Here is a 23,042-nt window from a genome sequence, read left to right as displayed (position 1 = left end):
GGACGGATGAACTTTGATGGAAGATCGAAGGTAGGGAAAGAGGACTGAAGTTAACAAATGAAGGCAGGAAGGTAATTGCAAGAATCGATTTTATAATGTTAATAACGCTCACTTCAATGGTATGAACTAATGAAGACGAAACATCAACAAGGATTAGCCTTTCTAACATTTGGCTGATAATTTTGTGCGTGCCTTGCAAATCTACATGATGGAGTGTCCTATAACTCGACAGTTGAAGGCTTTCCAAACAGACAAAATATCAAGAATACCAAGTAAACATCTGTAATTTATTGCCATTAAACTTCAATTTGCCAAAGAGAGAACAGCATTGGGCCTTACACAAGGTATAGAAAGTATCACAGATGAAGGGTGCCATCGAACCAAAAATAAGCCGAAGCACTGGAGATCATTTGATGCGTGTGATGTGAAGCTCTATGTGACTACTTGGAGGTTAATCTTGATTTTGATTGCTTCTGCAGGCTTAACAGGAACGACAGCAGAGATGGATTCCACTTGTAACGCAATATCAAAGAGATTTGACAACATTCTCCATAGGAGGCACGCTGATGTTCTTGTTTGTTTGCCAACCGTTTAATAACCCTACCAACAAAATCAATTTTCTTCATTTAAAAAAAAAATAATAATAAAAAAGAACAGCCTCCCTCCATTCCCCCATCATGTTTTTTTAAGGCACATGTCAAAGTCACTAATGGCAGCGCTGGAGGTTTAGCGTCCCATGGTCGGCATGGTAACAGCCGGGCTCGTCACGGTGGCGTCCTCAGCTTTCCACTGCGACGTCACCGTCTTGATCTGCGTGTAGAACTGGATACCCTACACGAATGAATGCGCAACAAATCCGTTTGAGTCAATGAATTTACTTTTTGGAGGCGAATGAACAATTTTGAACATTTCTGACCTGTTTGCCGTAGAAGTTGGTGTCTCCCCTGAAGGAGCCTTTGGAGCCGGTGAAGGAGAACATGGGCAGGGGGACGGGAATGGGAACGTTCACGCCAATCTGCGCAAAACCACAAACTATTGTCACAGCATGTATGCGATTTCACCTGCATTTTATTTTCTAATCATTAAAGGGGAAGTCAATTAAAATAAATAAATAAATAAATTTAAAAAAAAATCAATGGCCATTTTGGTATACATTAAAAAAATCTATTAATTAAAAAATGACAAAAATAAAACTTTTTTAACATGTGTTATTTTCACAGACTCTTTTTACTTGATTTGTATTGTTAAGATTAATTATTTTAAACAATTTAGAAAATTAAATAAAGATAATTTTAAAACATTTTTAATTGGTTTTTATATTATTTAAAACCAAAATTATTATTTTTTAAAAAAAAAAGACTTGGTTTCTTTTCTTGTCTTCAATTAACTTGTGGATTGTAATTTTGAATTTAATTATTTGTAAAAACAATCCCACCCAAAATAGAATAAAAATGCTCAAATACCCCCCCCCCTCGCCAATTACCACCTTGTAAAGTCTGTATTTGGGTAATGAACACCCCAGTCCTCTATATGAGGACATGTCAACGTCATACACATTCCCACCGACTGATCTCACCTGGCCCACGTCCACCTCGTGTGTATATTTGCGTGCCGTGGCGCCGTTGGAGGTAAATATGGCCGTGCCGTTGCCGTAGGGGTTGTTGTTGATCATGGAGATGGCTTCATCCAGGTCGTCGGCCTCCAGCACCACCAACACCGGCCCGAAAATCTCCTCCTTGTAGCATGTCATGTCCGGCTGGAGACATCGTTAAACGTAATAAATACAAATCTTCGCCTGCGGCTGCTTGAAAGTTCAAACTTTTTATGCTTCGGTGAAAGCGTAAACAAGTATTTTACCAGCTTCCTCGGGATATAAGCTTAGCGGGGGACACGAGACTTAACAGCTGTGGGAGCACACTACAATGTGGTGGAACTTTCTTTTATTATGGATTCAATGTTCTGTCTGAATAAATACAATACCCGCAGCGAAAAAGAAGCAACTGTTTAAAAAGTGTGAGGATGGTTTTCTTTGTAGCGATGCAATTCTTACGGCGGGTATTTCTGCAAATATGCCGATGGTCATCCTCCATTACAGTTTAGCAATAGGCATGCAAAGTATGCCCCCCCCCAAGCACTTAGAAACCAAGAATGCTGCAATATTTGTTGCTTTACTTAAAAAAAAATAAAAAACGCCCCCAAGAGTATTGGTTAATTAAAGTTACTTTGCTTGACTTATTTACATTCCGAAAATAATCCAATTCAAATTATGAATAATTTGATTATTTTACTATAAATATTTGACATATTTCAAAAAGTGCTCCCTGAAGCGTTAAATCTGGAACTGCCATCCGTCATAGCATTTCCTGCCAAAAAGGCGAAAAAAAAAGATTTTATGGCGGCTCACCGTTACGCCGCCCAAGATGGTGGGTCCCACAAAATTGCCGTTCTCGTATCCTTTGACGTTGACGTTCCTGCCGTCCAGCAGTAGTTTGGCGCCCTCATTGACGCCACTCTGGATCAGCGACTCCACGCGGGTCTTGGCCTCGGGAGAGATGAGCGGGCCGACATCGGCGCCGGGCTGATCGCCTTCACATTGTCTGTCGTTAATCGACAGCACACGAGCAACGCGAGGCGAGGCGAGGGCGTTTACCTGCATTGACGCGCAGCGATTTGGAGCGCTCCACCAGCTCGGGGAGCCACTCGCGAGACTCGCCCACAAAGATGGCAGTGGAGAGAGCCATGCAGCGCTGGCCGGCCGCTCCGAAGGCGGCACCCACCAGCTGGTTAATGGTGTTCTCCTTGTTGGCGTCTGGCATCACCACTCCGTGGTTTTTGGCGCCCTGGGAAAATGCAAGGAATGAGACAACTCAAGGAAAAAACAGTACACCCTCTTTTATAATATTTGTATGACATAAAATAATTTTAAAAAATGACCTCATGAATCAATAATCACCAGAATGCAATTTTTTCATCAAGTACGTGTATGAATATTTCAGGCTAACGTGTACCATGTTGGACTGCACCCTCTTCCCATTCTTGGAGCCTCTTTCGTAGATGTACTCCCCCGCCTGGTTGGATCCCACGAAGCTGATTGCTTTAATGGCTGGATGGTCGCAGATGAAGTTGACGGCTGCGTTTAAAGACACACACAAAAGTTTCAAGTCCTCCTTCAAATAAACGCCGCGCTCGCATTATTGATGGCACTGACCGGCGTGCTGCCCGTGGATGATGTTGAGCGTGCCGTCGGGCATGCCGGCGTCCTGCAGCATCTTGGCCAGCAGCATGGTACATCCGGGGACGCGCTCCGACGGCTTCATCAGGTAGGTGTTGCCGCACACCATGCCGATGGGGAACATCCACAGCGGGATCATGGCGGGGAAGTTGAAGGGAGCGATGCCGGCGCACACGCCGATGGGCAGTCGGTAGGTGTACGTGTCCATGTCCTTGGTGATGGACGGCAGAGTCTCACCCAGCATCAGCGACGTGATGCTGCAGGCGTGCTCCACCACCTCTGCCAGAGGAGAGCAAAAAACTTAGTGTTTGTCATGCTTTAAACCAGGCGTGAGCAAACTACGGCCCGGGGGCCACATGCGGCCCGTTAAACGTTTTAATCCGGCCCGCCAAACTTGAAGAAAAATTAAATGAATAAACCTTGTTCATGTTTTAGTTTCTAAATACTCTGGTTTGTCAAACAGATATTTTGTTGTAATGCTTTTGTTCATTCTCATTTAATTCTTTTTTTTTTTTTTTTCCCTCCGTTGAGGTGAGGTTACCAAAACACTGCATCCATCTGCTCCTGGTCCGGCCCCTTTGTCAAAGTTTAGAACCCAATTTGGCCCATCAATCAAAAAGTTGGCCCACCCTTGCTTTAAACAAACAACTGACATCTAAAAAGGATTTCAACACAAGTCAGCTGATGAATCGTCTGCACCATCCTGGTACTTATTCTCTATTCTGTGGTGAAGAGCCCATATTAAAATCATATATTGCATGTTTTTCCAATATCGTGCAGTATGCAGTATAGATATACATATAAAAAACCAAAATAAATAAATCTATAATTCTGTTGCATGAAAAATCGGCGCATCCTCAAAACGATACAGTACTGTGACAAGATGACAATGGTGTCAACAAAACCATGTTTAAGCAAGCCTTCCGCTTAATAAATCCCATTCGCTGGCTCGAGCAGTAGTTTGTGAAGCAGTTGATTGCCTTTGGTTAAATGCAGCTGGTGACAGCGAGGTGGAAACGGCTCGCTAGTAAATCCTCAACCTGACGGCGCACCTGTCTTTCCGCTGATAATAGAACGCCGTTCGTTACCTTGGCAGCGAGGGCTGCGCCAAGCAACACTTTGGCGAGCGGCGCTTAATTCCTCGACAGGAGTGAAGGAAAAGAGACACAGATTAATAGTCTGTGTTGATTTAGGTCAACGAGAGGAGCCCAAAAAAATGGAGAAAATAATATAAGTGGAGAATTCCCCTGTAGCAATTCGTCAAAGTGTAAGCGCTGAAATTTTCAGTCAAAATACGTCCTATTTCATGTGTACTTTTAATAGACCGACTTTTCTTTTGGTCATTGCAACTGGTGACTTTTTTTTTTTTTTTTTTTACAACTTTCGATGGGCCACTACTAGTCGAGTTTTGGAGTATCTTGATTAGGTGTTCAAAGTAAAAACCTTGAAGTTAAGGATTCCACTGAGTCATTACCGCTAAGCATGAGGCATCCGAGCTAAGCATCCACATTGAGCTGAATCCACGTTTTCACTGCGCGCAAGACGGTCGGGCGGCAGATTTCTGTTCCCGTCATCAGAAAGAAAAAATAAATAAAAGGCGAGCGAGACGAGGAGAGCGGAATTGTGTTTTTATCGCGGCCCATTAAGCGGCCAGCAGCGATCAATCCAGATACGACGCCCATAAAAAGCTCATTGGGACGCTTAGGAAGCCTCCTGCCGCAATCCACGATGCAGCCGTCCGTCTTTACTGGAAACACAACAATCCATGAAGATGAACAACACCAGAAAGTCAAGAAGAACACTTACCCAAGGGGGGGGCTTTTTAAATCGATCAATAACACCTCATTTCGCCTTTCATTTGTGGGTATTTTGTCAATATGCAAATTACAATTTAAATCAATGAAACAATGCACAGAAAACAGCAACGTCTCATCGTGTTTCCTTTGAGTCGGATAATTCTCGATTGGCGTCACTGCGCCTTTTGCACACTTCCAACTGCCTCGAGTGGTCTTACTATTTCACGGGTTGCGCTGCCATCAGTTGGCGTGGCATGCATTTTATTCTTTTGAACACCATGTATTAAAAGTACAACATTAAAGATGAATGTTTTTTTTTTTTTTTTTTTTTTTTTTAAATGTGACATTAAAAGATGAATGTCTTTAATGAGCCGTTTCTGCACATGATTTTCTTTTGTTTTCTGATTTGGCGATAGGCGAGACCTTTTTTTTTTTTTTTTTTCTTCGAGTGCATCATTTCTTTTACTAATACATTCAACTATGATGTACTCGAAAAAAAAAAATGACTATGTTGTCCGAACTTTAAGGCACACCTGCATGTAGGCTGCAGCAACTCTTTTTGGGGAACTCCACTTCACTAATAGTCTCACTTTCCTCGATTCAGTTTCTGCAATTTTCATCAAAGCTGGTGAACATTCTTTACATGTTTGTTTTTTTCACCCCCCCCCCCCTCCAAAGTGGGCTATAATCACAATAGACACCCCCTTTGATTATTTTGAGTATATTGCTTTTCAAGACACTCAAGTGGCTTTACACATCAGATGAACAATAAAGAGCGGCGGCTTGAACTTCAAAAGGAGTTTGAATGACGACAGACATGTTTTCTGGTGTTTTTGTTTTTACCCCAAAGCAGAGGATTATTACAAAAAAAAAAAAATCTTGGGACTTATACTCACGCAGTCCTCGGAATACGTCGCCTTCGGCATCTGCCAGAGTCTTGCCTTGTTCCAATGTGATCATCTTAGCCAGCTCTTTCTAAAATTCACAAAGGAGAATCAGACAAGGCAAAGCTAAATTTAATCACAACATGCTTATATATGTAAAAACGCTTGTTACAATGTTGTCTTTGATGAGCTGCTGGTAGCGTAGGAAGATCTGCTGGCGGCTCAGGATGGATGTCTCCGACCAGGAGGCGAACGTGCGCGAGCAGGACTCCACGGCGGCCAGCATCTCCGTCTGGGTGGCTTTGGGAACACGTCCCACCACCTCGTTAGTGGCCTGCGCGTGAGGCGGGGAACAGAGACAGTTCAGACACGCTGACTGCGACCAATGTAGCTCATGCATTAACATTTACAGCAAAATGTTTTTCTGGCCTTTTACAACGCTGTAAATTTGACTCGCGTATTTACGAGCCATCATAAGCTTGCCAGAATGTTGCGGAGGTCTGGGATATTTGTTGTAGTACTCGTTTGAGCTCCTCAAACTTCCTATAAAAGCGCAACAAAAGGCAGCATATGCATCTATAAATACTCACAGGGTTGTGAATGTCAAGCCATTCTGATGTGTTGGACTCTACAAACTTGCCGTCGATGAACAGCTTGGTAGTCGCCTACAGAGGTCACACAAATACACGGTCACATGGATACTTTATTAGGAAACATTTTTTTATGGCTGTAGTGCTTTTATTTTTATTTTTTTAATTTTCTGCAGCTCAAGTCATCATTAAGATCATGATTGCTGGGGCTATCTCAGCTTATTGGGCGAGAGGAGAGTTACATCCTGAAATGCTTGGCAGTCAATCGATCTGCAGTTGACAGCTTAGGTTTTGCAGTTTTTGTAAGCATGTCTTTCCCTTTCCCATGGCTTGCCGGTTGACATTGGAGGGGAAATGAAAAATTGCTGCCTGACAAAATTATTTTTCATCACTGATTGCAGCTCAAGCACATTTTGAGAAGCCGCACAGCCCTCACAACAGGATTTGTTTTTGACAAACCACAAAGGAGAATGCCTCCTTCTCCCACCACAAATGAGAACACTGAACTCAAGAAGAACGCTATGTCTGCAAATCCGAAACTGTCAAATGCTGATGGCCGCTAGTCCTTTTAAATGATAATTGAAGCAAAATAAAGAAACAAAGTCGATAGTGATTTTTGTGACATCTTGAAGACAGATGAGCTTTCACAATGAATGACAGTCAAAACTAAATGTAGAAAGAAACGAGAATAATTTGTCCGTCCCGGGGTCCTCGAGGGCAACTATCCACCTTGTGTTGCTCATTTCCCAAGATAAACAACAAGCTACTTTTGTTTGAAGGAAATTCTACGCGTTTTTGGTCGTGGAAATCGCTTCAATGAGAGAAAAAGTGACGTGAAGACTCTGGTCACGTTGACGCTGAACATGTGACGTTACATTTGGGTGAGTTATAAAAGCTGCACAGTGTGAGATCTCTTCTTACCACAGACGAGTAGCACATACGGCCCAGCTGCACGGAGGATGCCTGAAAGGTATTAAAACAAACTGGTTAGCACTCAACCGGGCTTTAGGGTTCTTCTTAAGCAAATAAAATCGTCTCTCATGTTAGGGATTAAAACATGTATCCTACATTTAACTTCATTTTCTGATTTGTGTAAAGCAAATAAGGATGAAATAGAACCGGAGTTAACCGACCTAACAAGTCTCGAGCAAAACGCGCAGCAAGCAGCAGCGCGTGCTACAAACCTCGCCGCGTTGCAGGTTAGCTTTAATCCACTAGCCCTGAAATGTGACACTTTAACGCTGTTTTTCTGCTTTACCTTTTTATTCAGCACGGAACGGAGAATTGCTGCCATTGTGGAAAGTAAGTTTACTGTTTTAGTCCTTCAAGCGACCCACCACCGAACGCCTAGAAGCCGTCAATACGTCCCCTGGCAAGAACACTGGGAGACGGGGCTGTTCGACTAACCTGCGATCTATAAACCAATAGGATTGCTCGATTTTGTGACCATCCATTACTCCATGTTTTTTGTAAGTCGAATAATAACGTCACCGAGAAGAGGCGTTATTTCGCTTCCTTATTGGGTGGGACATTTAAACCGCCGCCCAATCCTCAGGCGTTATTAAACAGCCACCCTAATTTTCTAGAAGCTGATTGGTTGCTGTAACAACGTCACCGAAATTGAACTCGTCTCTGGTTCTAACTTTGTAGGAACGTCTGCGTCAACATGTCAAAAGGTCCGTGCAGCAACGTCAAACAAGTCAAGACATTTCATTTGATGAAATAAAAAAATTGATTCTTCTAAGCGTCAAAGCTCGCTTTGAGACAAGGTGGGTGAAGGCGAACAAGTAAAACTAAACACTCGCGTTGTCAAGTGCCAGTTTCCATGGTAACATTGGTATACGCGACATGGAGTTCCTGCAGTGGAGTTGTGAGGATGTTGCAAGATGGATTGAGTCCATAGGCTTTCCACAGTATAAAGTAGGTTGATATTGTAACGCTAGTCGGACACAACACAGGATAACAACCATAGTGATCATGATCATTGAAATTGTTTTCATGGCAGCCGTGCTTCACCGGGAACTGCGTCACAGGCAGGAAGCTGATCTTTGTGGATTGTGTCCACATGCCAAGACTTGGAATCACAGATTTTAAAGACATGCAGGTAGTGAAAGATGCTCACATGGTTTAAAATATACAAAACGAGCTTTAAATGCAAGATGAAAAAAGGTTAAATAGACTGCGCAGCACACAATACCGTACCCAATATAAGCCATCTGCTTGTCAAACACTTGTTCTCCATGTGCGCCTTGATTTGAATTAATTAACAGTGTGCAGCGTTCAACTCGATGACTGACTCACACACATTCATTGTCCACTTAATTAGGTTACACCTACACAATGGATTGCACTCCCTCTGGATTGATTAATTTAATACCCTTCTTATAAAGCTGAATATGCTCACCAAAGTATTGGAAACAGCTCTCGATATGATGCAGTAAAGCATGGACATTGCAACATACAACTACAGTTTTGTCTGTAATAGTTTACCTTTATAAATGGCCCGCCTGCTCTCTCTCTTGTTGACTTCTTGGCTGCTACAGCTGCTTTACAGATGCCACGTCTGCTCGGTAGGCTGCATATGTCAGATAGTGATGATGATGTGATCGTCAATATCGCGCATATCAACGCGTACATGTCTCACATTGGCTGTCATTGTTTGGAATTGCAAGTCTATCATCAAACATGAGATAAACAAAAATAAAAAAGTTGCTTTTCCTGGGTCTCTCTGTCTGAGATGACAGCTAAATTAGCTCAGTGCGTCTGCTCCAGTGTGTCAGCTTCAAGGTGGAAGCAGGTGCAAACAGATAATGAAGGACTATTTTACTCAAGGCGCGCACACACACACACCCCCACACACACGCACACACACCCTCCTTCATCTTCCTCTCACAAGACCAAACAGTCTCAATTCTCGGCGAGACGAGCGCACCAAACAAAAAGTTAGACACTCTATCAAAGGACTCCCTTCCCCCTGTCCAACTTTACGTACTCACCTGCTGAGCGCTCCGCAGGCTATCGCGGCACGGGTACGTGAACTGCTGGGCATCACAGAGGTCCTGTGGAGTCGCAGCATCGCCGACCCGCCACGGGACATCGAGGGCCTCTTCCTGGAGATGAAGAGTCGCACGGGGGTGAAGACCGATGAGCTCACCCCTGAGCAGCTGCTGGAGGACATCAGCCACTGACAAGATAAAAGTGTGTACATTAAACCACCCGTTCATTGCGGACACTGACACGCTTCAAAAGATTTTAAACTTCGATAACTTTTTTAAACATATTAGCTGTACTCGCATCAGTTGCTCTTTATCTGAAGCCAAAAATCTTCCATTTAAAAAAAAAAATGTTGTTCATTATGTGTTTTACTGTTCTCATTGCTGACTTTGTATCTTTCATTATCGTTAATCTTTATTCCATTTTGACTTTTCATTTCAATTAGTTTTTAGAGTAGGTTTAGTTTTCATAAATGCATTGTTTTAGATTTGGCTTTAGTATTCATTTTAGTTTTTGATACATATTACTTGCTGAGTAAAATATTCAAATGTGTGTGTAAGAGAGTAAAAAAAACTATAAACCCTAAACCACCGTTTGACCTTTGTTCTCTGCGGCCGTACAATAATACCAAAATGAATACATTTAAAATAAACAGCTCGTGTACAAAATGAATTGACAGTTATTTTTAAGTTTATAACGCAAAACTAAGCCTCAGTTAAACCTGCACTGAAGCCAGGTTGCGATAGGAGGATTGCGATATAGCGGCGAACACTCCATTGTATGTGGAGGAGTGCGAGAAGTGTCAATGCAATATTCTGCCCGCCAACTGCCCTGGTGACTCACTCACATTCGGGTTCTGACATTCACACTTCCCGCCCGCCGAGCGCCTGCCTATTGTAATTACAGCCGCTGCAAAGTGCTGCTATCGCAATATGCTGTGTAATCAAATACATGAGATATTGTTTGATCATGACCCAAGTGTTCCGTTGGGGCTTTCACTGGCGAGTACACGTTTGGTGTCTATTTCTATAACCCGCAAGGCAAATAATTAGACCTTAAGATAACTGTGTAACTACCGGGCCGTACAAAGTTGAGGTGTGGTTCAAAGGTCAAAGTCAAGGATACAAAAGTATTTGCAATGCTTAATGTGCATAACCCATTCACTTCCTTGTTTTTTTTTTATAACCACGTAGTTGAGTCAACTATGGGCAAATATGTTCCAGGGGTGATCCTAAAGCATACAACTAGGTTTTAGAGTTCAAATATTCATATAAGAATGCTGTTAAGATCCAGCAGTAGCCCTAAAAGGACCATCGGGTACCATTTTCCGTCATATTCGACTGGACTTCTTGTTGTGTATGCAGACTAACCACTCAATATCAAGAATCCCAGTGGTGTACCTAATGAAGTGGTCAATGAAGCTCTTACCAAGATGACCTAACAAGAGCTCTGATTGATCCGCTGCGGCGTTTGGATCAAACTATTGATTAAGAATAGAAATCCTTCACGCTGATTCCAAATTGCCCCAAGTGCGTGTGAATGTAAAAAAAAAAAAAAGTGTGGGTCAGTGTTCATGGAGTAAAATGTGTTGCGAGTCTACTCATGATAGACAAGTCTTAGAGATGCTACCAACATTTTTACCAGAGTATGGCAAAGCCCTCAACAAACACAATTTATTTGAATATAACTAAAGCTGTTAAAGCATTTAAGTCAGTAATTCGATTATGTAAATTCATAAAGATATTTTTCCAATGGTTGTATCCTATTTTCCTAATATATGAAACTCCTGGATTTTAGCCTGTTTTACTGCCACTTCTCCTCCGGGTGATCGGCTCTTCAAGGTTTCATCAAAATGTGTTTTGCCTTTCAAAGTTGTTCCTTTCCTAGATGTTGTTCAAATTTATAAACTGGGCAAAAATAAATACTTGACTTCACATGGATGTATGGAATGCGGACTGGGGTGGGGGGGGTTGTTATAGTGTGCCAACAGATCCACAGGGGAGCTTTAAGTTTCAGCCAAGTCAACATTTATTCAACGACTGATCTGCGCTGTACTGCGATTGCAACAGATGCAAGAGCACCTCGAAAATAAAAAACGTATATTTCATCACATCCTATTCAGTTAGGTCTAGCCCTAAACTAATTCATCATTAAAGTTTCACAAGCTACCGTTCCCATCTGTCGAAGACACCTGCTTCCGATTTGGCCTTGTTTGAGCTATTAGCCTATCGGGGTTCATCAAATCCAAGAATCTACTGCTTCATATCAAAATGGCTGACTTCTTGTCAATTTTAAACACCCTTGTGACTTTTTTTCCTTTCACACACGCAATTTCTTGTTGATCATCAGAACAGCTGTGGAGGGTTGCATTTTTTAAACTTTTCCAAAGGGGTGCCCACTGCGTGAGTTTTGCTGTCCAATCCATATCTTTAAGGGAAGGAGAAAGTGGTGCATGCTGCATTCTGTCGCGCATGCAGTCTCTCTCTCTCGCTCACGCTCTGCGTGTGCATGAATAAATGATGACGCTGGGCCGTGAGCACGGCCGCCAGGCAGGGCTCATGTGTGTGTGCGTGTGTGTGTGCGTTGCATTGCATCTGTCTGCGCACACAAACGCTCTCTGTGCAGCCGCCATTGCAATTCCAAACACAAGCGCCAGTGGAACCGGCGAGCGAGAAGTGTGTGTGTGCGCGGTGTGTGCGCGCGGATGTATGACGGCTGCAACCTCGCAGGCAATCGGGATTAAGAGAGAAAGCGAGGACGAGAGAGGGGAATTATAGGAACATCTGGCCGCAGTCATTCGCAGGGGCTGTTCAAAAAAAAAGCAGCCTCCGTCCTCCTCCTCCTTTCTCTCTCATCCATTTCTATCTCGCTCTCCCGTTTTTTTTGTTTTTTTTTTGGAGGAGGTGAGTCTGCCTTTCCCCGAGCGATGCTCACGCCTCCCCGGCGCGGCGGATCTCTTCTTCCTCCCTCCTTGAAGGGCATCGACAGGGCTGCCAAGGCCGGCCACATGTTACCGGAAGCCAGGCGAACGTGCGCGGGACACCTGCATTAATTCACAGCCTTTTACCTCCTTCTTCCGATGCGGAGATGCTGGTCTTCTCCCTTTGACTGTGGGGCTGGATGTGTCCTCCGCAAGGTAAAAGGAACGCTCCCCATAGCTGTCAATCGACTTGTGATGGGGAGGGGGTGGTGTTTAATTGACTTGAGGTGTGTACTTGCATGCAGCACTCCTGCAAGGTCAGGAAAAAAAAAAAAGATGTATTTGAGTTTTCCACACACAGGTGATTGGTTGTGAACGCCAAGCGATAATTCACATAAGATGTCTGCAGCGATGGCCGTTTTATTGCCTCTGCCCCGAGGATGCGATAGCCACTACTGATCAAGCTTCTTCGTTCTGTTGCCGCTGCGAAGTGATTTAAGTCAATATGATATGCAAATGACACCTCAGTCACAAGGTGTGATGCCGTCTTACCCGGGGGAAAGCGAGTGGGCTGGTTAACGCCGCGCTAGACATGTGCGAGGCTTCTAAAAACTGGATGGAGGAAAAAAAAAAAACATCCAAAAATGTATAGAAGGCGTATGATGGCGTTCCAAAACCCTGCGAAAAAAAATGTTCATAAGGGATGCGTTTACTCAACTGCAGGAGGGGTGGAGGGTGCGAGAGCAGTTTAAAAAAAAAATAAATAAAAAATGGACAAACATGGAGAAATGCCACAAAAGAGGATGAAAGTCATTGTGGAGTGACTGTGAAGCCTTACAAAAAGTGCTAAGATTCCAAATTGAACAAATAAATAATATAGCGCCGTGGTACCTAAACATGGACGCACACAACCTTGTGGAACGACCACATGTCAGAATCTACCGTACATCTTTTCTGTACAAAACACATTGCGGAACTGTTTATACAACTGCTGTTTTGGTTAGCAACTGATTTCAAACTGACTAATCAGTCAAAACTGAGTAATAGCATCTGAAAACATAACAAACAAATAAGTCACGCAGCTTCTTGAGACATAACATCGTGAAGTGATGCATTTCATGTGTGCGTCTACTGGAATGCTAACTATCGTTGCCACGAGGGGGGTTGGATTGGTCGGAGAAAGAAAAATGAGGAAAAAAAAAAAACAGTAAATAATGGGATGCTAACCTTCATGAAAGATTCCATCTCAAATCAACTCACTGTGCAGGAAGCTCCGTTTTGGTGGTTTTGTAGGTGCTGCTGTTTTAGTTAACCAAGGTATACTGTGGTTTAAAGAGGCATCTGATGGATTTGAAAGACACAGGTTCCACATTGACTAAGGTTATCTTTAATACCGTGCATAAACTTGTGCAACATGAGCAGCGGAAGACAGTTCATATATTCTTGATATGTGCTGCTGTTTTGGTTAACGACAAAGGTAATTAGTTACTAGCCATTTCCTTTCCCTGCGAGAGGTGTTATTGGGATGCATCCAGCCACTAATTGGGGCTTTGCATCCGTAAGGTCACTGTGTGGGGAAACACGGTAATAAACATGCTTCATCATATTTTAACATAAATTAAGTATGGCGTCTCCTTGCTTCGTGTCAAGTGTTAGTCATCATGTGGTTTATTATTCTGAGCGCCCGTGGGCATCATTTGAATCCTCAGTGCGGGCCCACCACACCTAATTTTTTTTTTTTTTTTTACCCCCTTCCCTTCTTACATGCTTCACACGCAAGCAGGTGACTGCTTGACCACGCTTCACTTTCACTGACCCACATTTTGGGGGCTCGTGGTGACGGAACGCCGATTGTCAAATCGGTCTCCTGTCAATGTGAAGAAAAATTGCTCATCATTTAGTTGTTAGTTTTAACGTGAAAGTGGCATTTGTGTTTTTATGGTTCTGCCTTTCTGCTTATCTCACTGGATGGATTTTTGATGTTTAACTGAATGGGCTTCACAAACATGGAATTTTGGGAATTACATTCCCAAAATGGCTGACTTCCTGTTAAATTTGGGCATGAGTCCTTGAGACTTTTTCTTGCGCCTTATCATGATTGACCACCCAATTTCGTGCCGATGGATGGAACTGGTGCCACCCAGAGGCTGAATTTTTCAAACTTTCCATGGGGCGTGATACTGACTGACTTTAGATACGTAGCTTGCGCTAGTCGCTGAAAGGTGGGGGAATCACTAATTGAGTCAGGTGTGTCTTGTTTTCATCCCGCACACCAGGTTTCATCTAGGTATGACCTTGCGGAGGCGAGTTTAAAGCTTCTGTATTCATGGAGAATCCTCAAAAACACTTTGATGACACGCTTCGCCCACATTAGATGGCATTGAGAAAAAGAATTTTCAGTTTATTGTTGATCATCTCGCTCGTGTACCTGCATCCAATTGAGGCTCGTCGGAGTAAATTACCCTGTAGGAATTTGTAAAAGTCCAATATGGCCAACTATTTTGGGCATGAATCATTGAGACTTTCTTTGCTGCAGCCTGTTAGTGACATTTCCACCGGTTAGTGATGTGAATTTGGTGAAAATGTTGTAGGGACATGGTCTTGCATGGTCTTTTTAGGCATGATGAGACTCCCTGAATTGTCAAATAGCAAAATAACGACTTTGCAAATTGAAAGTAATAATGCAACAATAAAATAAATCAGATTGAAAAAAAAAAATATATATATATATATATATATATATATATTTATTTTATTTTTAATTTATTTATTAATTTTGAATTAAATATATATATATAAATATATATAAAATATATAATTCTTTGCATTATATTATATATTTTTATAATGCACAACATTACAGAGTTGTTGTTTTCCTGATTAAAAATAGAGACCATAGCAGTTAATTTTTTTCCAAACTAGAAAGAATGTGTTGCGCTCACTTTCACTTTAGCTCGTCCTCGTTTCGCCGCAAAAGGCGACAAAGGAGCCGCTACCGGGTTTTGTCTGCACGCAACGTGGGAAGGGATTGAACTTATTTTTCTTTCACTCCTTCTACACATTAAATTTTCCATGCGGCGCACCCGCGAGGAATTAAACGGGCGAATAAGAATGCACATCTCGTATTGATATTCTAGAGTGCTTTTCAAGGTTTCTGTGAGAGAAAATCCCAGGTCATAAGCCCCCTCCCCTCACATCAGGGGTGCGATCGCACAGGAGCGGCGGCGGAATGCAGATGAGTGTTTGAGCTGCATCTCCTGCCTCTTCTAGACAGCTAGACGTCGGAAAATATGAGGATGGGTTGTGTGTCTGTTTGCTCCTTGCCATCCTATCCCGACTTTCGCTTCCCGCTCGGATGCTGTGCGAAGGAAAACACTTGCAAAATGGCAGGGGAGACTTGTAAATGCTGATGAACAGCACTTCTCTTGATTCACCGGGGTCTGCTTAGTATGACGCACGTACACGCACGCACGCACACACACACACAGGGGATGCTACCTTGACATCCAGTCAAAGCAGAGAAATTGCAGTTGCCTCTGAAATTGCATGAGATGCCGTCCCCTACCTGAAATGCAAAGAAAAACATTAAAAACAAAAGTATTGTGTTGCATTGCAGCATATCATTGCAATCAGAGATAGCTAGAGTAGCCTTAAATTAAACTGGAGTACTGTTGTCAGTTTCAAATAACTTGACTCAATTAAAAGCAAAAAGTAGTCCACCAAATAATTAAGAGCAAGTAATTTGTCGGTGGAAAAAAAAAAAACACAAAATTATCTCACTGATTTTTTTTTTAATCAAAGCATGAATGCCAGCTAGACAAAAAAATATATAAAATGGTAAAGTGCAATTGCAGGTATTGCCCAACAATAACATTTTAACTGAGGCAACAACACAACATATCTTTAGAAAATAACCTAAATTAAAGCCAATTCTGCCACGGCAAATTGTCTTAAATTAATTGTCTTCGTTCATACTCATAAAAAAGCGCAATAGCTGGAACGGATTAATTGCATTTCCATTCATTTCAATGGGGCAAGACGATGTGAGACACATCCGTTCCCCGAACGCATTTCTCAAGGCACCGCTGTATTCATCTAGATAAATCAAATTGAAATAATTTGAGGCAAATGTGCCAACAATTTAAACATTTCCCTAGTAATGTGTTATGGTTCACTCAGTTGGTTAATTGGTTGTCTTTTTTTGCCTAATCTTGCCAAGGGCGTTCAAAGCAATACCTGCAAGCTTGGCCAGCTCACAATAAGAAATTGATGCAGTGGCGGCATTGGCAGCGTTAGTGTCAATGGCTGTCTCTCACCATTAGCAAGTAATAGCACCCTGACAATGTTCGGGGGCTTTAAAGCAGAACCTCATTTGTTATCCGTGACTAAATTGTCCGGGTGCTCTCTCTCCTCTGGGGATTCTTTGTTAGAAATGTCATTAGGTGATCTTGAAAATGAGCCCTCCCCTTCCCCTGATTGCATCTCACCTCCCCCTCACGCTCCCTTTCAATGTGACATTTTTTTTTTTCAGTGTTGCCATGGCGTCGCGGCTGTCACCCAAGAGTTATCACGTTCAGAGGAGCGTCACAGCGCATACAGAAGCGTTAGCGAGGCATCTATGTCGGGTCACTTTCATAAACTGCTTTGTTGCAGCCATTTTAAAGCCGCTTTGCAGCTGGTTTGATTTTAGTCAAGTGGGATACACACATTGATTGTCCCTCAGTGTGTTTTTTTTTGTTAGTTTTTTTTATCTATGTGTGCCCTGCAATTGGCTGGCAAGCAGTTCAGGGTGTTCCCCGCCCGCTGCCCGAAGACAGCTGGCATAGGCGCCAGCACGCCCGTGACCATTTCCGAGGCAGCAAAGGCCTGATTATTGGATGTCTTTAAAGGATTATACTGAGTGATCCCACTGTGGTGTGAGTTACGCACCTATTGATAATTTTGCCACAATTTGAGCATTTTGTCTTCATTCTGATCAATGTCAGCAAAGGTACGATTATTAGATGTTTTTTGAGAGATTATTTAGAGCAAATTATCAAAAGATCATCCTGAGTGATTATTCCAGGAATGTGGGATACACACATACTAACAATGAGTTACATATTTATTATTTTTTTATTTTAATTTTTTTAATTGTAGCAGATGCCTCTAAAAGTCTATCTTAACTCATTCACGACCAGCCCAGTAAAAAAAAAAGGATTTTGACGTATTTATCCGTCAATGGTATTGAATGAGTTAAGTGACGATCTTAAGTGATTATATTATATTTTGTGTGGGAAGCCAAATCAGAGCCTAATGGCCTCGTGTTTGATGTCACTAAAAGAAATCCTGAGTGATGAGTATCCTGGGGTGTGAGTTGCGTTAAGAGTCATTTAAAGGCAGACGATTGTAAATGTTAAATCTGTTCAATACTCAGGATATACATTTTTTTTTTGTGTGTGTGGACAACTCTCCTTTAAAGACATCCGATAACCGAGCCTTTGGTGATTTTGTTCACAAGAAGTGAAAAATGCTCAAATGTGACGCCATAATCGGTGCATGAACCCGTTACTTCGGGACTTGCCATTAAAAATATTGAACCGATTCAAAATTTACGAATGTCAGCCTGACAGTTTTCCAAGCAGATTTCGAAAGGAAAAATCCATGCGTGTGGGTCTACTTGGCTTTAACTTCCTTCCGGCAATGCCATTTGCCTTCCGTGACCTTCCCATGATTCCCTGACTGGATGTGGGTTTGCCGAGGCTTTCTAGACACAAGTTGTGCCATCGGAAAACATTTCCCCTGTGCCCCCCAGTCGTAAGGCGAGTCACGCTATGCTTGGCTTTTTGTTCTCGGAGAAGGCCGCCCCTGGGAGGGAGCATAGATATCCTCTGCCACTGTACACCACTGCTATGCTGCAGTCGCCTGTTTCCATAAATTGAAAGGGGGGGGGGGGGTGAGCTGCCTCTATTAGGCAGAGATCCACCCACTGGAGCGCACATGTGGGCATGTACTGTCAGTCGGTTGTGTACTCCGGGGGCGCAAAGACAAGCTGGGAGGTAGTAAAGCAACATGTGATTGACCGGGCAGGATGACGGTCAGTATGCTGTTTTTTTTTTTTTTTTTCCCCAGGCTTATCTGGAGTGAAATGAGCGCAGTCAATGTGCAGGATAATGACTTTCCGGCGGCGGTGTGACATTTAAAAGATGAAGCGAGTGATTGATGAGCAAGTTGATTGATTATCTGCTTATTTGTTCGTGTACCTGATGAGTGCAACCTGTTATGCAAATCCCAGCGGAACGCCGGTAATTAAATGCAAATTAGTGAGGACGGTGGTGGATATCGCATGTCCTGTTTTGGCGGCGTGGGGGGATTACGGCGGTAACCCATTCGCGTCACGTTCAGCTAAGTTTTCCACCGGAAGGGGCAGGGAGAGCGAGAGAGTGAAAAAGCCTCAATCTCCGCACAGTGAATCAATATCACGTCTTGAGCGCAATTTGAGCCTGGAAGTTGCAGGTCGTTTCTGCCTCATTGCACATCAACAGAGGTCTTGTCAGTCAGCCTCAGAGCGGTACATGCCTCGTCGGCATGAACATACACATCTGGAATCGCCGTTAAAAACAATATACCGTATACGCCTCATCAGCGTCAGCGTGAACTTCCCATTAACGAGAACATATACACCTGAGATCCTCGTTAGAAACACCATACTGCTTATCTCATCGATATCAATGTAGACTCTCGCTCTTGATCAACGAGGACATATGCAGCTTAGATCCTCATCGCCATAAACCTCCGAGCCTCATCAATGTGAACTTTTGTACCTTGAAGGCTTCATCAACAACCGTCTACAAATCAGACCCTTATAAACACGAACTTAGCCGTACCGCTGATTCTAAGATCCTAATAAATGTGACCGTATTTCTCTCAGTTCCGCAACAACACAACAACCTCAGATCCTTACCCATATTAATTTCTAAACCTCAGATCTTCAATTATTGTGAACCTAGTACAGGATCGTCCTTGACATATATACCCGTGGTGTATAAAATCTTGGCAGATGCATCAATAAACCTGCTTTGGTCTCTCCATGTTGACTCTCCACTGATAATTTAACGCTTTATAAATTTCGCACTTCTTAAATGATTTCTTCCCAATCATCAGGTGAGTTAACAGGCAGGAAAGCGATGGCATTAAAGGACTTATGAATACTTTGTTACTGCACTTAAGTATACAGCAGGGGTGTGCAAACTTTTTAATTGGCGGGCCACAATGGGTTCTAAAATTTGACAAAAGGGGCCGGACCAGGAGCAGATGGATGGAGTGTTTTGGTAACCTCACCTCACTGGAGAAAAAAAATACATTTAATTTTAAATGAAAGTGAACAAAAGCATTACAACAATATATATGTCTTTGAAAAACCACAGTATTTAAAAAATAAAATATGAACAAGGTTTATTCATTTAATGTTCAGCGGGCCGGATTAAAACGTTTAACGGGCCGCATGTGGCCCCCCGGCCGTAGTTTGCCCACACCTGGTATATAGGGTTAGGGTTAGTACATGGGTAATGTTTTTACTTGAATAAAAATTATTTTTGATTTAAACTCATGGTCCTGTGTGACATGCTTTGGAGTCCGACGAGTCGCGTTGTCCCACTCAAAAAGAAATGAAGTGCCTTGTTTCGCATCAGCACATATCCGATGTGATGTTCAGCTAGATGGCGAACGATGCCTACACCGTGAAAACGCAACTTCCCTTCGGATAGTTTGCTGACGTGGCCACTTTAGACTGCCTTGTTGTCAGCGGCGAGTGCACACAACTCTTGGAGACAAAGCGAAGGGAGAAAAAAAAATAAAACTCCTACACGACAGCTAGCTTGTGGATAGGAGCGTATGGCTGGTGTGGCTGCTTAACTCATTTGCTAATTGTCGAGTAAAAAAAAAAAAAAAAAAAGTTAAAAAATGATCTTTGACGTGTTTAGCCGTCAGTGGTAGTAAATGAGGTAAGAGTGCCTCATTGTAATTATATTCCAACAAGGCAGACTTTTAGCGTACACTTTTTGTGGCTTATGTGGAGAGATTCTTCCATATTGTCGAGGCGCTCTTAGATTGGCAATTGATCAGGGCGTGGTTCCAGAGAATTTAGCAAACGCCCATAAAGTCTGACAGGAAAGGGAAAAAACTTTATTTTTTTTTTTTTACAATTTTCAGGCTTCATTTTGGGCACTTGTCGATTTTTTTTTAGTTCACAATACTCTTCTTTGTGGTGTGTCAAATTTAGAATAGATTGATTTAATTTAGAAAATGAATAGAGTTTGTATTTCCACTTTTCCTCGGATCTTACTCTTCTCTAGAGTACTTCTACTTCAGTCCAGAGTGCGTCTGGTCTGATCCAGAAGATCGTAACCAATGTTGAGATTTCTCAAAAGACATTTCGAGCTTTCTCCTTTCAGCTCCATGACAGCATGTCTAAACATTCACACGTCATGATAATTTCTGCGTGGGACTCGGTGAGGGTGTCTCCTCACTGCAGCGTGATCAGCAGTCCTCATAAGAGATGTCATACCCAGCAGGCTCACTGCGACAAAATCATTTCTCCCTTATCATCATCTTCATGGCGCGTTTCAAACACAACCTCCTTCTGTCCTACATTTTCCTCGCCTGTCAAAGCATAACCGCGGCCATTGACCCCTCCCGAAACGTCGCCGTCCCGTCTGATGTTTTTTTCCCGCGCCGACCGTCGAGGTTATCCGACACATGTTGGCTTTTGGAATCACGGTAGTATTCATTTGGCGGGGCTCCGTGCTGAGGCCAGACTTTTTTTCTTTTTTTTTTATCCACGCTGTCGAGGCACAGTGGAGGCCTTACGAGCAAACCGCCCAGCCATAACTATGAATCTGACCTTTCTCGTCTGTATTTAAAGGTTAGTCAGTACATTTTTATTGCAGTTATGGGATGGGGGATCTCGTGTTCTCAGCGTTTGATTGGATTGGTCTTCACTTTGTGGGATACAGAAAATTGACTGAAAATTCCAGTTCTTGACACTCACGATACGATCCCCACTTTACGTTCCATCTCCTCTGACAAGGCCTCGCGATTCATCAAATGGATCTCTCGTTATCCCAGATCTCAACTGTGTCAGAGAAAAAAAAAAAATCAATGGCCAAGGCATAGCAAATTGTCGCAGAGCATCATCTCATCCTTTTGGCCGCATGATCCCGGGAGATAAGCATCTAATTCTGATCAGGCCCTCCGATGGACACTTCAGACTTTCATCCCTGTGTACGCAAACATAAAAAGCGCCAGCATTAGCAAATAAGAAAGGCGGGATTGGCGTTCCCAGCTGGCTTGGAGATATGAGCCTATTTCAAACCACTCGTCAGCACACACTTTTTTTTTTCCCTGTGAAAAGTACTGCCGCGGAATCCGGAGTATCAGAGGTCCAACAGAGGTGGGATAGTGAAATCACGGAGAGTCAGGACTGGCGAAGTTCCGGACTTGCGATATGTTAAAAGTCATTGTCATCGTCTGATGAATATTTTATAAGTCAGCAAGCGCGGACAAATAATTTGACCGTAGATAGCCATGTGAAAGAAATAGAAATTTCGTAAAAGGGATAGTCATGTCGGAAAAGCAGGATTGGCATTCCCAGGCTGACCGTAAACCCCTTTCACACTGCCCGTCAATGCTGTCTTGGACTTCGTGGCTTCAAGTTTGATTCGGAGGTTGCAGCAACGCCAAAAGAGGGACGAACGTGTGTACGGAAGTAATTGAGCACTTTATACGTTTTTTTCCCCTCATTACAACCAAAAGCACTTCACCCTCGGTCACTTGACATCGCCACGCTTATTGTTCCTTCCTTCTAAACTGAACGGGACAAAAGAGCGTTTCGTTATTTTATTCCATCCGTTTGGAAGACTTTGCAAACAGCTGAAACAAACACATCTCGTTTCATTTGGAACGGACACAGACAACAGAAATCCATTCTGTGTTTTTAATTCATCCATCCATCGTGTGCATTGCTTAGTCTCACTGGGGTTGCGAGTGTGCTGTGGCCGATCCCAGCTGACTTCAGGCGAGAGGCGGGGTACATCGTGGGCTGGTCCCCAGCTAATCGCAGGTGTTTTGAATTGTGACTGCATTCACTCAATTCCGGCACTTTTTTAATCTCTGGTTGGCATAGACTTAACAGAGATGTGGAACTATTAAATCGTACGTGTCCAGATCACCACAGATTTGTTAGTTGAAATTGGCTGTCATGTGTTTTGCTGACAAGCCAATGAGACGATGACAAACGCTGACATCATTAACCCATTCAATCCATATGACGTATATATACGTTTTCAAAATTGCAGTCCCCGCCTCCCAAAGACGTATTTATACGTCTTAGCCATTTTTTCTTTTTGCGTCATAGCTCCATGTTTTTAGATCTTTAGAACACATCTGTAGGCCTTGCAAAAATCAGTCAAAATCCAGAAAAAGTTTAATTTACTCTCGTAAAAACGGCTGGGATTAAATGAGTTAAGTGAATAGTTTTGGTTACATGGCAGCACATAGACACGGCATTGTGATTTAACAAAAAAATAAATAAAAATTCAACATCCACCTGGACTGGAAGCAGTACAGCCGAGCGAACTGTTGGGAATA

The 23,042-nt window shown here is 42.8% G+C and overlaps 3 protein-coding genes and 1 long non-coding RNA gene across 5 annotated transcripts in view; 2 read left to right on the top strand and 2 right to left on the bottom strand.

Annotated features, from left to right (window-relative positions):
- Window positions 1-273: 273 nt before the first annotated feature.
- LOC148316703 (methylmalonate-semialdehyde/malonate-semialdehyde dehydrogenase [acylating], mitochondrial-like) lies at window positions 274-7,939 on the bottom strand. Its single transcript, XM_088286115.1, has 12 exons — window positions 7,761-7,939; window positions 7,424-7,465; window positions 6,503-6,577; window positions 6,085-6,246; window positions 5,925-6,003; window positions 3,209-3,511; window positions 3,009-3,130; window positions 2,651-2,840; window positions 2,405-2,586; window positions 1,577-1,756; window positions 917-1,015; window positions 274-831 (listed from the first exon to the last, which is right to left on the bottom strand). The coding sequence occupies exons 1-12, from the start codon at window positions 7,794-7,796 to the stop codon at window positions 727-729; spliced, it is 1,575 nt and encodes a 524-aa protein (XP_088142241.1). The 5' UTR covers window positions 7,797-7,939; the 3' UTR covers window positions 274-726.
- LOC148316702 (sterile alpha motif domain-containing protein 15-like) lies at window positions 7,425-9,928 on the top strand. The gene is made up of 3 exons (XM_088286128.1): window positions 7,425-8,422; window positions 8,508-8,606; window positions 9,517-9,928. The coding sequence occupies exons 1-3, from the start codon at window positions 8,351-8,353 to the stop codon at window positions 9,688-9,690; spliced, it is 345 nt and encodes a 114-aa protein (XP_088142254.1). The 5' UTR covers window positions 7,425-8,350; the 3' UTR covers window positions 9,691-9,928.
- LOC148316701 (uncharacterized) lies at window positions 9,012-13,129 on the bottom strand. Of its 2 annotated transcripts, XR_015840146.1 has the most exons (4): window positions 12,969-13,129; window positions 12,564-12,726; window positions 9,499-9,686; window positions 9,012-9,077 (listed from the first exon to the last, which is right to left on the bottom strand). It is a non-coding gene; the product is annotated as an uncharacterized LOC148316701 (long non-coding RNA). The 2 variants fall into 2 exon arrangements; XR_015840145.1 differs by having other exon boundaries at window positions 12,564-13,129.
- Window positions 12,000-23,042, top strand: part of lrfn5b (leucine rich repeat and fibronectin type III domain containing 5b) — a 19,911-nt gene continuing 8,868 nt past the window's right edge. Inside the window, exon 1 of the mRNA XM_088286114.1 lies at window positions 12,000-12,632. The gene's annotated coding sequence lies outside the window, so the exon portion shown is untranslated. The remainder of the gene's footprint in view (window positions 12,633-23,042) is intronic.

Source organism: Idiotropiscis lumnitzeri, chromosome 21 (genome assembly GCF_059441095.1).
Source record: "Idiotropiscis lumnitzeri isolate Australia: NSW breed Sydney's pygmy pipehorse chromosome 21, RoL_Ilum_1.0, whole genome shotgun sequence".
NCBI classification, from domain to species: domain Eukaryota; kingdom Metazoa; phylum Chordata; class Actinopteri; order Syngnathiformes; family Syngnathidae; genus Idiotropiscis; species Idiotropiscis lumnitzeri.
This window is presented reverse-complemented; position numbering and strand designations above follow the sequence as displayed.